The sequence below is a fragment of the Mesocricetus auratus genome, unplaced genomic scaffold, assembly GCF_017639785.1.
Source record: "Mesocricetus auratus isolate SY011 unplaced genomic scaffold, BCM_Maur_2.0 Super-Scaffold_100019, whole genome shotgun sequence".
Taxonomy (NCBI): Eukaryota; Metazoa; Chordata; class Mammalia; order Rodentia; family Cricetidae; genus Mesocricetus; species Mesocricetus auratus.
The window spans coordinates 15,522,184-15,534,324 of record NW_024429200.1 but is presented as its reverse complement, the minus strand read 5'-3'; the positions used below and the strand labels follow the sequence as shown (position 1 = coordinate 15,534,324).

General features: G+C 37.9%; 1 protein-coding gene and 1 long non-coding RNA gene across 2 annotated transcripts in view; one reads left to right on the top strand and one right to left on the bottom strand.

The window, feature by feature from the left end:
- LOC121133005 overlaps positions 1 to 7,368 on the top strand; it is a 41,570-nt gene extending 34,202 nt beyond the window's left edge. Inside the window, exon 3 of the long non-coding RNA XR_005869724.1 lies at positions 5,910 to 7,368. This is a non-coding gene — a long non-coding RNA (uncharacterized LOC121133005). The remainder of the gene's footprint in view (positions 1 to 5,909) is intronic.
- On the bottom strand, positions 5,128 to 5,382 carry LOC101834743 (40S ribosomal protein S27-like). The gene has a single exon (XM_005078064.3). The coding sequence runs from the start codon at positions 5,380 to 5,382 to the stop codon at positions 5,128 to 5,130; it is 255 nt and encodes an 84-aa protein (XP_005078121.1).
- Positions 7,369 to 12,141: the final 4,773 nt, after the last annotated feature.

Sequence of the window (12,141 nt, the reverse complement as noted above, 5' to 3'; positions counted from 1 at the left end):
CTCACCCTCCCTGAGGTGTGGATAGGGCATGGGATTGGGGAGTTGTTGAGGGGTATAGGAGGATGATGAGGAGAACTGAGATTGATATGTAAAATAAGATTGTTTCTAAAAATAAAATATGTATATATAAAAAATGAGTGCCACCCTACAAAATATGTTTTAAACTGGTCTGAATAGTTTTTTAAACAATGTCATATTCAGTTTACTATTTCAGAATCTTAATTGTACCATACAGATGTATTTAGACACCATTTCCATCAATTGAAAGGATCATAATGACAAAAAATTCAGTTTACCTATTATAGGAACATCTTTTTTGCAAGAAGGAGTCATATTTAACTAGTATGAAAACAAAATTGTATACATATGAAATATATATATATACATATATATATCAGTTGTATACTATAATTTATATTGACATCCTAGGATGAGATTTATATCTTAGGGTTTCTATTGCTTTGAAGAGACACCAAGACCACAACAACACTTATAAAGGAAAATATTTAATTGGGGCTCACCTACAGTGCAGAGGTTTGGTCCCTTATTGTTATGGCAGGAAGCATGGTGTCATACACACAGACATGGTGCTGGAGAGGTTGCTGAGAGTTCTGCATCTGGATCCACAGGTAGCATGAAGGGAGGAGACACTGGATCTAGTTTGGGACTCTTCTGTAACCTCAAACCCACATCCTGTGACATACTTCCTCCAACATGACCACACCTTCTCCTACTAATGTAGCTCCTGGTGACCAAGCACTTAACTCTATGAGCCTATAGAGGGCATTCTTATTCAAACCACCACACTTTACATACTCCCCATTTTCTAATTCTACCTCCCTAACACTGTTCTATAAGAAAGGCAGAGGGGGAGCTCATTGCTTCCCTTGTGTAAGTCAAGCATCCTTTTAACTGAGCTGCATGTTCAGACCACACTGTAACCATTGACAGGGAGAACTATCTTTTGATCTTCAATTTTAGTGCCATTGCCTACCAAACCACTCTAATTCTTTCAAAAAGATAGAATCTTAAGTTGACAGTGACTCAGGGAGAAATCTGTCCTATGCACAATCCTCCTTTAGGTATCTCTTTGGTAAAATACATCATTTGTCACTTTGAAAATATTTTTAGAGTTGACTCTAAAGATTCCTGGAGTTACAATAAAGTATTCATGACAGAACTGGCTATATATCTTGAGTTCATTCTAGAATTCTACTAACAAGCAAAGAGATACTATAGAATAGAATATGAGCGATACAGAATAATTGCCTAGAGCATGTATGAAAATTTGTCATGCTTCCCATTTTGAATGTACATAGGTAATATAGCTCTATGAACAGCACATTGAAAGCATGTAACAGAAAAATGTTTTGTAATCTACTGCAGTGATATCTTTCTTGCACAAATTAAGCCTGTTTGGGGGCCAGAGAATGGAGTATGCCACTATCTAACCATAGAGATCTAGAGGTCTAGACAGACAGACAGGAAGTAAGGCAACTGGGCAGAAACAGGATATAAGCAAGGAGAAACAGGAAATGGCTCTCTTCTCTGCCGAGATGCTTAGGAAGTAAGGTGTGCTGTGACTTGCTCCTTCTCTCTGATCTCTTAGCATTTCCCACTATACCTAACTCTGGTCTTTTATTATTTAGACCAATTAAGAACTCCTTTTACAATTTATTGTATCACATTAAAGTAAATTATCGAAAACAGTTCCCAGAATGTGGATATTTTAATGCTAAATCAATAATTACACAAATTAGTTTATTCTACTTTTGAAATTCAAGCAGAGCTTGTACTCCTTCGTGTTAGGACAGTACACTGGATATCTCTGCTAGTCAAAAGATAATGATGAGTACTACCTATGACCTCTTTACCAAAAATAATATTTTAGCAATAATATTAATAACTTTGCTAGGCTGTCCTTTCTTTGTTTGGGTCAAGGGAGACTATGTAAACAGATGTGGTCAACAAAGTTTTTCAACATAGAGATTTCTTATCAAAAATATGTTTTTGTAACTGTACATCTTCAAGATTACTATTAATTTATAATTATAAGAAATAGTCCTCAATTATAAGAAATAAAAGGAGAACCATGTCTGGGTCCCACAGCTGCATTTTGTGGTTGGCCATATCATATTATTCTGTTGCAAATAGCAGTCTCAAGTTTCTTTAGCACTTTGCACAACTCTCAGAACATCCAACACAAGGAGTACTGGTTCGATTATCTAGACTTGTCAACCAACTGTCACTGAGATTGCAGAGAAAGGTTTTTATGGGTTTGGAGAAGGAGAACTTACTGGCAGAGCAATTTATCACTTGGCCTTCCAATCAAAAAGACATTTTGGCTCCTACTCATCAAGCCACTTTGTGAGATTTTTTTGAAAACAACTACTTTCCTACTGTCACAGGTGTAGAATCTTCCATTTCTGAAGTTTGGCTTCATTTTTACGGGGATTTAGCAAAATTCCAATTTAGGGCAGGCTTTCTTCTCATTGAAAAGTAGCTTTCTCTCTCACTATCTTCTCTTTAAATGTGCCTGTTAGGATTTGAATAAATCATTAATATCATCTTCAATTCTGTTCTTTCCAAGCACAAATGTTTTCTTTAGCATCACCTAAAAATATTTCTATCACTTTTTGACATATGTGCTTTCATATAGCTTAGCACTTTCAAGCCAGGTGTGTCACCTTATTTTTCATGCTACTATATTTTTCGTAAATTTCACCACATTATCAGAAAATTATAGATATTGCAAAACAACTTATTGAAGTTGAGATTTGCATGTTCTTTACTGAAGTCTAATATGTTTGGATGGCCATTGTCCTTGGAATATCTCTAATAGGGTGTTAGCTGTATAGGTCCTATATTTTCATATTCCCAGCAATTGGTGTAGTCATGGAGAGTCACCAAACAAAATTTCTAAAATGAACTATATTTGTCTGAACCCAATTCCTCCATCTTTATTGTCAGTTGCTTGAAGTATGTGATGTTTTCTATTGTGTTTAATTTGGTAGCAAATATTCTTAACACTGCATGTGAAATGCTGCATGTATCCCCATGTACGAAGATGTGAATGAACTGCTTATGCACTTTTACAAAAGCTATATTTCTGGGATTTTATGTACTGATTATTAAATCCAGAAACTATTCAAAATATAATTAAATTATAGTCTTACATTAACCCACAGGTCAGGATGTTAAGTACAAAGGTAAAGCTTAAAATGTACCACTTATAATTGACATCACTTCTGACTGTCATTTTATTGCATATTAAGCTATTTCACCTATTGTGAATATACCATAGAAATGTCACTCAATATATTGTTACTTACATTGTTACCTAGAAATTTGCCACAGGGAGAACATTTTTGTCACAGAAACTGGCAAATGCTAACAAAAAATAGTTTACCGTTTTGCTGGCTACAAAGATTTAAGAATGTGGTACAGAATATGATAGTAACGTATTAAAATTTTTAAATATAATTCTGTAAGTTATATTACATTATATTAAAGTACTCTACATTGGGAGACCATTATATAACTTAGAAAAGCTCTTCATGTCATTAACCAATTTTCCAATTTTCAATCTGAAATGCTTAGGCTATCAGCTCATATCATCTTAAAACTACTTGACCATTTACAAATTGAAAGTAATCTATTCCTTTTCTTTTTGAGGCAAAATTTCTTATAGTCTAGGCTGGTCTTGAATTCATTATGTAGTCAAAGATGACCTTGAAATCCTTATACTCCTTCCTCTACTTCCCAGGTGCTAGAACTATATGCATGGGCTACTATAGCCTACTTCATTTTGTTCCTCTTACTTCTCCCTTATTCTCATCAATTTTCACTATCTTTCTTAGTGTCATTTCACAGCAAGTTTTGTAAAGAAGTTTCTTTTTGCAGTAGATGGGAATAAACTCAGAGACCCACAACTGTACACTGTGCAGAGAATGAGAACTTTGGAATACTTAGTCCTAAGTAGAATGTTGCTAGCAAACCCCTTCCTTCAGCGATCAGGGAGCTAGCTATGAGGACGAGGAGGAAGATAGATTTTTTAAGAGCGCAAGGAAATGAATGAGTCCGAGGAAACAGTGTCTTCAAGACACAACAGGACTGATATTCATATGAACTCACAAAAACTGCATAGGTCAAGACAGATGGTGCCACAGCTCTGAGAGGGAGAACACAGGATCTCACCCCTAAACAAAAAGTTATTTGCAATTGATACCAGCTGGCAAAGGGAAACATCAGGTTTTTCCATTATGATGCCTCCTAGTATATTAAAATCCATTTCAGGGCAGGCTGTAAAGCCAGGAATAGCTGACCAACACAACAGCAACTTCATGTTTCTGTTGTTGTTGCTGATTGTTTTTGGAGTGTGTGTGTGTGTGTCTTTTTGTTTTGTTTTATTTTGTTTTGTTATTTTTTGTATTGTTGGTGTTTTCTTAGTTGTTTTACATTTTTATGTTTTTTAAGTTAGTTTTTTGGTTTTTGGGAGAAAGCAACTAACAACAAGTAGGTAGGGAAGTAGAGATGATCTGTGAGGAGTTGGGAGAAGGGAAAACATGATAAATGTATGTTGTGCATGAAAAAAATTAATAAAAGTTAAAACCTACTTCAGACCATAAAAGAAAAAAGACAAACAGAAAGAGGGAGGGAAGAAGAGAGGGGGGAGGAGAGAAACTTTGCTGTCATTGTAATCTCATTTTTCCATTTAATTTTAACAAATTTCAAGCAGCGTTTGTGTCTCCACAGTTTGCAGGGAAATCATTCTTAAATATTGCCAACCCTGTTCTGATCCTACTTCTATTCTCAGTATCAGGAGGCAATAATTTCCCAGCTCCTACACTTTTCAGTGGATGTTGCTCATCCTTTTCTTCTGGTTGCTTATTTTATTTCTGAGTTCTGAATGTTGTGTCATGGGAAAAAATTCAGTATATTCTCTCTATAAATATTTTCATCCAATCCTGTGACTCTCAAAGGCAACTATATTTGGGTTACTCCCTAATTTGCATCCTTATCTCTGAATATGTCATAAAATCAGATTATACATCTATTGCATCTTTATTTTTTTATTCAAAATGTGTTTATCAGCATAGTTCCCATTCATCTTGAATGAGGTGCTCTTCAATGCTGCTTCCTCCTGAAGGAGTATCCTTCTGTCAGCCTTGCTTTTCTGCCTGTAGACTGACAGAGGACAGTGGAACAGGCAACACACAAGACCACCGTTTGCGCATGGTTAAAGACCGTAGCGATTTTATAGCATCCTGGGCACTTCACATCCATAAAGTAGGAATTGAGGCTCTGTACCAGGCACTTTTTCTTGTGTTTCCTCTTTTCCTCTTCTGGAGAGGGAGGAAGGAAATCCTTTGCGAGAGGCATGTTCTCGTAGGGAGGTCAACACCACTGGAAAGGCTATTGCATCTTTAAATTTAGACACCTCATAAGGATATAAATTTTTATGGTGCAAAAATATATTTCATCTCTGCACCACAAACTGCCTCAGGTCATTGAGACAGACATAATTTTTAATCCTTTGTTCTCTCATAAATTTCATATTAAGACTATTAAGTAACATGTTAACACTATAATTAAAGCCAAACAAGAATTGCAGCAAAGTACAAATAAATTGCTTTGTAAATATAGTTTCAAAGAGGGGGGAAAAAGGCTATATACAGGTGTGGTAGCATATGCTTATAACTCTAGCATACATGGGGTGGAGGCAGCAGAATATATTAAAACGAAGTATGCCAACAGAGAAGTAGAGAATTTAAATTTTAAAATAAAGAATACTAGACTACACCCACAAGAGAAATAAATGGCAAGCAGCATGCTGACCCCTTTTCAGAAATGATTTTGTGATTTTTATCTGAGGCAGAAATAACCTATTCCCCTGTTCTTATTTGCAGATAGAAATGAAAATATCCAACAGCAAATCACACATTTACAGTGGCTGTACAAGTGCTGGAAAGAATCAACAAATGGGAAAGAATTGTTCCCATTAGAGTCACTCCCATGAAAAACACTCTGATTTTTGTAAGAATTTCAATACCACAAGACTGCGGAGTCCACAAAAAGACCTTGGCTGACAGAGGCAAAGCACAGTTAGAGCAATTGAAAGAAGCAACTATGAAGCATCTGAGCTGAGCAACTCAGAGCACCTAGTGGTAATTAATAATGGTATCAAAAATGAAATAAACCGGCAGTTTCTTGCACACAGGAGATACTGTGATAACAGCAAGTTATTCCTCGTGAATTCCCCTCTAAATTTGGATTGATATCTACGTGTCATTTCCAGGGAAATTCTGATAGAAAAAGAAAAACAAATCAAACTTTCATTGAATTTAGATCCTGGGTTTTACTCTCGATGAAAAGGAATGCCACAGAGGTTCTCAACACAAGTTGTCTTAAATACAAGATAATAATATGGGCAACAGCATAGACCTACATTAATCATAGTAGAGTCAAGAAACCTAACATAGAGGTGGATCCAGTGTGAGAATTAGAATCTCCTAGTCCTATGCCATTGACCATTATTTCAAAGGCAATATGTCAAATAGATAGCAATGTCTGTGAATAATGCATTATGTAGCCCTAGATACAGAAATTCACTGACATACTTTAGGAATGAATGCATTAGGCATTTACTTTATTTCCTATTTTTGAACTGTTTATATCATTTATGTAACTAGAAAAGTAAGTAATTGTGACAAGTAATAGAAATTAGTTGTCATAAAACTTCCATTTAGTTAAAATATTTTTATAAAGATGAATTTAAAATAAGAACAGTGTTCACCTAGATTTTTTTTATAATTTCTTTGGTGGTGGTGGTACAACTGTTAACTTCAGTAGTATTGTCAACTTCACTTATTTCAGACTTGTCTTCTTACTTTTCATTCATTAAAGTAAAACCTTAAATAACTACTACTGTGCCCTGTCTGCAAACATTAAAATCAGGGTGCATGTGCTGTCTTTGGAGCATATGCCTGCCAAGAATGCATGAAACATTTATTAGCCTCACCACAGATAGAGGTGTCCTTGTTTACATATTTGCAAATTTGTAATGCATGCCTGGAACCAGATTGCAAAAAATGGTAATGCCTATGCAAGTACCTTGATTAATTTCAAATCTTCAGTAGACACTTGTGAATACTTACCTCATGTGGTAATGTTAGTCCATGACTATTTGTCATTTATGATAATTTATACTGATCATATGTTCGAGGGATGAATGCTAAATAAAGTTATTGATCATAATATAATTCACTATGGAAAAGTTAATAAACTGTGTTTCAAGAGCCAGTAGCAACTTGACAGATAGTCCTGAAATATCCTGTCTTCATTTTCACCCATTCCTCAGCCATGCTGTCCTATTTTCAAAGTAGACGTTACAATGAAGATCTAGCAGTTTCTGTAATGTAGGTGATTTACTTTGGATATACAGAAAAGGAGAGTTTATGGAATTCAGAGTAAAGGAAAACTTAAAATACTTTGTTCTTTTCTGCTGAGTAGTACTGTTGTGCCCAAATTCTGAATCCCCAAATCACCAAGAGTTCCATTTTGATGCAAAAGCAAAGAGTCTTTTATTAAAGTTACTTAATGAGTTAACCCCATTAACTGGGGTCTTTTACCCTGCCACTGTGGTGATGGCTAGACATGACCTACAATCCACACCTCCAGAGAAGCTAGAAAACAAGGAGGACCCTAAGAGAGAAATACATGGTCCCCACGAGAAGGGAAAATGGACAGGATCTCCTGAGCAAATTGGGAGCACAGGGTAGAGAGGTAAGGAGGGAAGAAGGAGTTAGGAGAAAGAGAACAGGAGAAGGGAGGAGAAGGACATGAGTGAGCAGGAATATTGAGTTGGGTGAAGAATAGAGGAGAACATTATAGGTTAAAAGAGAAATCTGGCACTACGGAAATGTCCCGAGATCTGCAAGGATGACCCCAACTAACAATGTAAACAATAGTGGAGAGTCTACCTTAAATGCCCTTTCCCTATAATAAGATTGATGACTACCTTAAATGCCATACTAGAGCCTTCATTCAGTAGCTGATGGAAGCAGAAGCAGAGATCCACAGCTAAGCACTGATTCAAACTCCTGGAATCCAGTTGTAGAGCGGGAGGAATGATGAGCAAAGGAGTCAAGAGCTGGTTGGGGAAACCCACAGAAACTGCTGACCTGAGCAAGGGGAACTCATGGGCCCCAGACTGACGGCTGGGAAATGAGGATAGGACCAAACCAGGCCCCCTGAATGTGGGTGTTAGTTAGGAGACCAAGGCAGTCTATGGGGCCTCTGGTAGTGGAACAGTATTTATCCTTAGTGTAAGAATGAACTTTGGGAGCCATTCCCCATAGAGGGATACTCTCTCAGCCTAGACACATGAGGGAGTGCCTAGGCCCTGACCCAAAACTGAGCTCTACCCAAACCAGGAGAATAGCCATAGAACATAAGGTCATTTCTGGTATCTAGAGTTGAGCTTCAAAGGGATCAGATGTTTTCAGAACTTTATATATATATATATATATATATATATATATATATATATATATAAATAAAATCAAGCCATTGTGATTTAAATCAGTGATTTGGGGTAACAAATCAGATATCCTGCAGATCAGGATATTTATATTACAATTCATAATTGTAGTTATGAAGTAGCAATGAAACAATTTTATGGTTGGGGGTCACCACAGCATGAGGAAATGTATTGAAGGGTCACAGCATCATGAAGGTTGCGAATCACTATTTTACATGCACCACATCCATACTAGGGTAACAGTCCCAAAAATGCACTTTCTGGCCAGGTCCTCTTGTAAAGTTATTTTTAACACACTTGTTTCTTTCTTTTATATGTATAAATTTATTTATTTTACATCACTGCGCCAGCTTCCTCTTCCTCCTTCCTATCAGTTCCTCTCCCTCAACCTCCCTATTTGTTCCCATCCCCCAATCCATTCCTTCTCCTTTTCTGTTTAGGAAAGGACAGGTCTCCCACGAGTATCAACAGAGCATGGCACATCAATTTGCAGTAAAACTGAGTACTGTTCCTTATAATACGGCAGGACAAGGCAACCCAGTTTGGGTAGTAAGGTCCCAAGAGCCAATAAAATAGTTGGAGAAAGCCCCTGTTTCCACTGTTAGGAGTACCACAAATAGACCAAGATATATGTCACATATATGTAGAGGGTCTAGGTTAGTCCCATGCAGGATCCTTGGTTGTTGGTTCAGTCTCTGTGAGTTCCTATGAGTTCAGGTTACTTGATTTTGTGGGTTTTCTTGTGGTGTCCTTGACCCCTCTGGCTCCTACAATCCTTTCTCCTCTCTCCTGCAGGATTCCCTGAACTCAGTCTAATGTTTGGCTGTGGGTCTGCATCTGTGTCCATTAACTGCTGCTGGGTGAAACATCTCTGATTACCATTTGGGGAGGCACCAATCTGGTTACTGGAGATGGCCAGTTTGGGTTACACATCCACTGTTGCTAGAAGTCTTAGTTGGGGTCATTCTTGCATATTCCTGGGAGATTCCCTTGTACCAGATCTTTACCTGACCCTGAAGTGTACAGCGTTCTCATTTCCTGTACTCTCTCTAAGTCAATCTCCCACAACCTGACCAGTCAACACACTCTTTTCTTCAACAGCTTGTTTTGCTGAATTCCAAGTCATTGCTAATTAGCATCGTTGAGCTAAGTTTCACGGTGAATTTTTAAGAACTGAGGAATCAGAAGATGATGTGTGCCTTAATTAAGTCTCATCATCAAAATTCCATAGCTTTGATTGCCACTGTCTGTCTGTACTCACCACATAGTAGACACTTGGTTGCCTCTTATATAATTTGATTAGTTATGTGCACATCAGCTTCATCATGTCAAGCTCACAAAATGAAACTGTACTAAGACTTTTTGTCCGAGATGGACTGACTGTAGGTCTGCTTCTTACAAAAATTTTTTTCCGGGGTTTCTGGCACAACTGGTAGTCTAATTACACATAAATATAGACTTTTATCAAGTAATTTATTTTGAAATTGAGAGAGATGTTTATTATGTGTAGTTGGGCACTTAAAAGCTAGGGAAGGAGGGAAAAGAGGAGGGGAAGAAGGGAGGGAGGGAGAAAGAGAGCAGAAAGATATTTGTATTAAGAAGGGGCTCCTGGGAAATAGAATACTATGGATGTGCTGGCCTGGGGCTTTTTAAAACACATAGCAGAAACTGCTGTGAAGTAAGGGGGGATGAGCCGGCCAGTGATGGACTGGACATGACAGTGTAACTTTGGGGCATGTCCTGTTGTGCAGCCTCTGCAGAGGTGATCATTAGAAGAAGAGGTAACAAGGAATCAGAAGTCACTTCTCCATCTCTGGATTCCAGCAATGGCATTCTTTCCTTTTTTAATGTTTTTATTTATCTAAAAGATTTTTTTCATTGTGCACAGCTACTACAGTTCCTCCTCTTTGCCTCCTCTTCCCCATCCATTCCTCAGTAAGGGTAAGGCCTCCCACGGAGAGTAAACAGAGTTGGTACATCAAATTGAAGTAGGATCAAGTCCCTCCCCCCTTGTATCTAGGCTGAGCAAAGTATCCCTCCATAGGGACTGGGCTCCAAAATGTCAATTCCAGCACTAGGAATAAATCATGGTTATACTGCCAGTGACCACACAAACTGCCCAAGTCATGTAACTGTCACCCACATTCAGAGGGCCTAGTTAGGTTCTACACAGGTTCCCAAGCTATCAGTCCAGAGTCAGTAAGCTCCCACTAGCTAGATAATCTGTCTCTGTTGGTTTCCCCATCAAGATCTTGACCTGTTTACTCATATAATTCCCCCTCCCTCTGTGTAACTGGATTCCAAGACCCCGGCCCAGTGCTTAGTTTTGGATCTCTCTGCATCTACTTCCATCAGTTACTGTATGAAGGTTCTGTAATGACAGTTAGGGTAGTCATCAATCTGACTACAGGGGAAGGCCAGTTCAGGCACCCTTTCCTCTATGGCTAGGAGTCTTAGCTGGGATCGCCCTTGAGGATTCCTGGGAATTTCTCTAGCACCAGATTTCTCCCTTCCCCCATAATGGCTCCCTGTATCAATTTTTCTCTCTTCTTGCTCTTCCTCCCTGTCTCTCTCCCAACTCAACCATCCCTTTCTCCTCCTTCCTCCCCTTCACTCCTCCCTTTCCTATTCCTTCAATTTACTCAGAAAATCTTATCTACTTCCCATTCCCAGGGGCATCCATGTGTTCCTCTTTAGGGTCCTCCTTATTACCTAGCTTCTCTGGAGTTGTGGACTGTAGGATTGTTATCCTTTTTTATATCTAATATCTACTTATGAGTGAGTACATACTGTGTTTGTCTTTCTGGGTCTGTGTTACCTCACTCAGGATGATTTTTTTATAGTTCCATCCATTTGCCTACAAATTTCAAGATGGCATGGTTTCTTAAAGCTGAGTAGTACAAATGTAACACATTTTCTTCATCCATTCTTCACATGAGGGACGTTTAGGTTTTTCCCAGTTTCTGGCTATTACGAATAATGCTGCTATGAACATAGTCGAGCAAATGTCCTTGTGGTATGACTGTGCATCCCTCAGGTATATGTCCAAGAGTAGTATTGCTGGGTCTTGAGGTAGATTCATTCCCACTTTTCTGAGAAGCTGTCATACTGATTTCCAAAATGGCTATACAAGTTTGCAGTGAAAGACAGTTCCCCTTCTTCTACATCCTCTCTAGCATAAGCTGTCATTAGTGTTTGTGATCTTAGCCATTCTTAATAGTGTAGGGCTGTAATACAGTTATTTTGATTTTTATCAAGTAATTTAAATGAAAACAATAGCTCTTATTTTCCTTTAAACAAACTATTTAAACAGTATTTGAATTATACTGGTTTTGTTAGGACACATATAGTATTCTTGCAGTGAGAATCCTTGCAGTCTTCCCTCTGTTCCCTGCAGAGGGCTGCAATTGTGATGAAACTTCACTCTGTCCTGTTTGGGTAAGCAGTTCTCAGTCTGTAGGTCTTGGTTGACATAGGGGTCCCATATCAAATAGCCCGAGTATCAGATATTGTTCATAACTTTACAATTATGAAGTAACAATGAAATAATTTATGGTTGAAGGTTACTACAATTTGAGGAATTGATTAAAGAGTCTCAG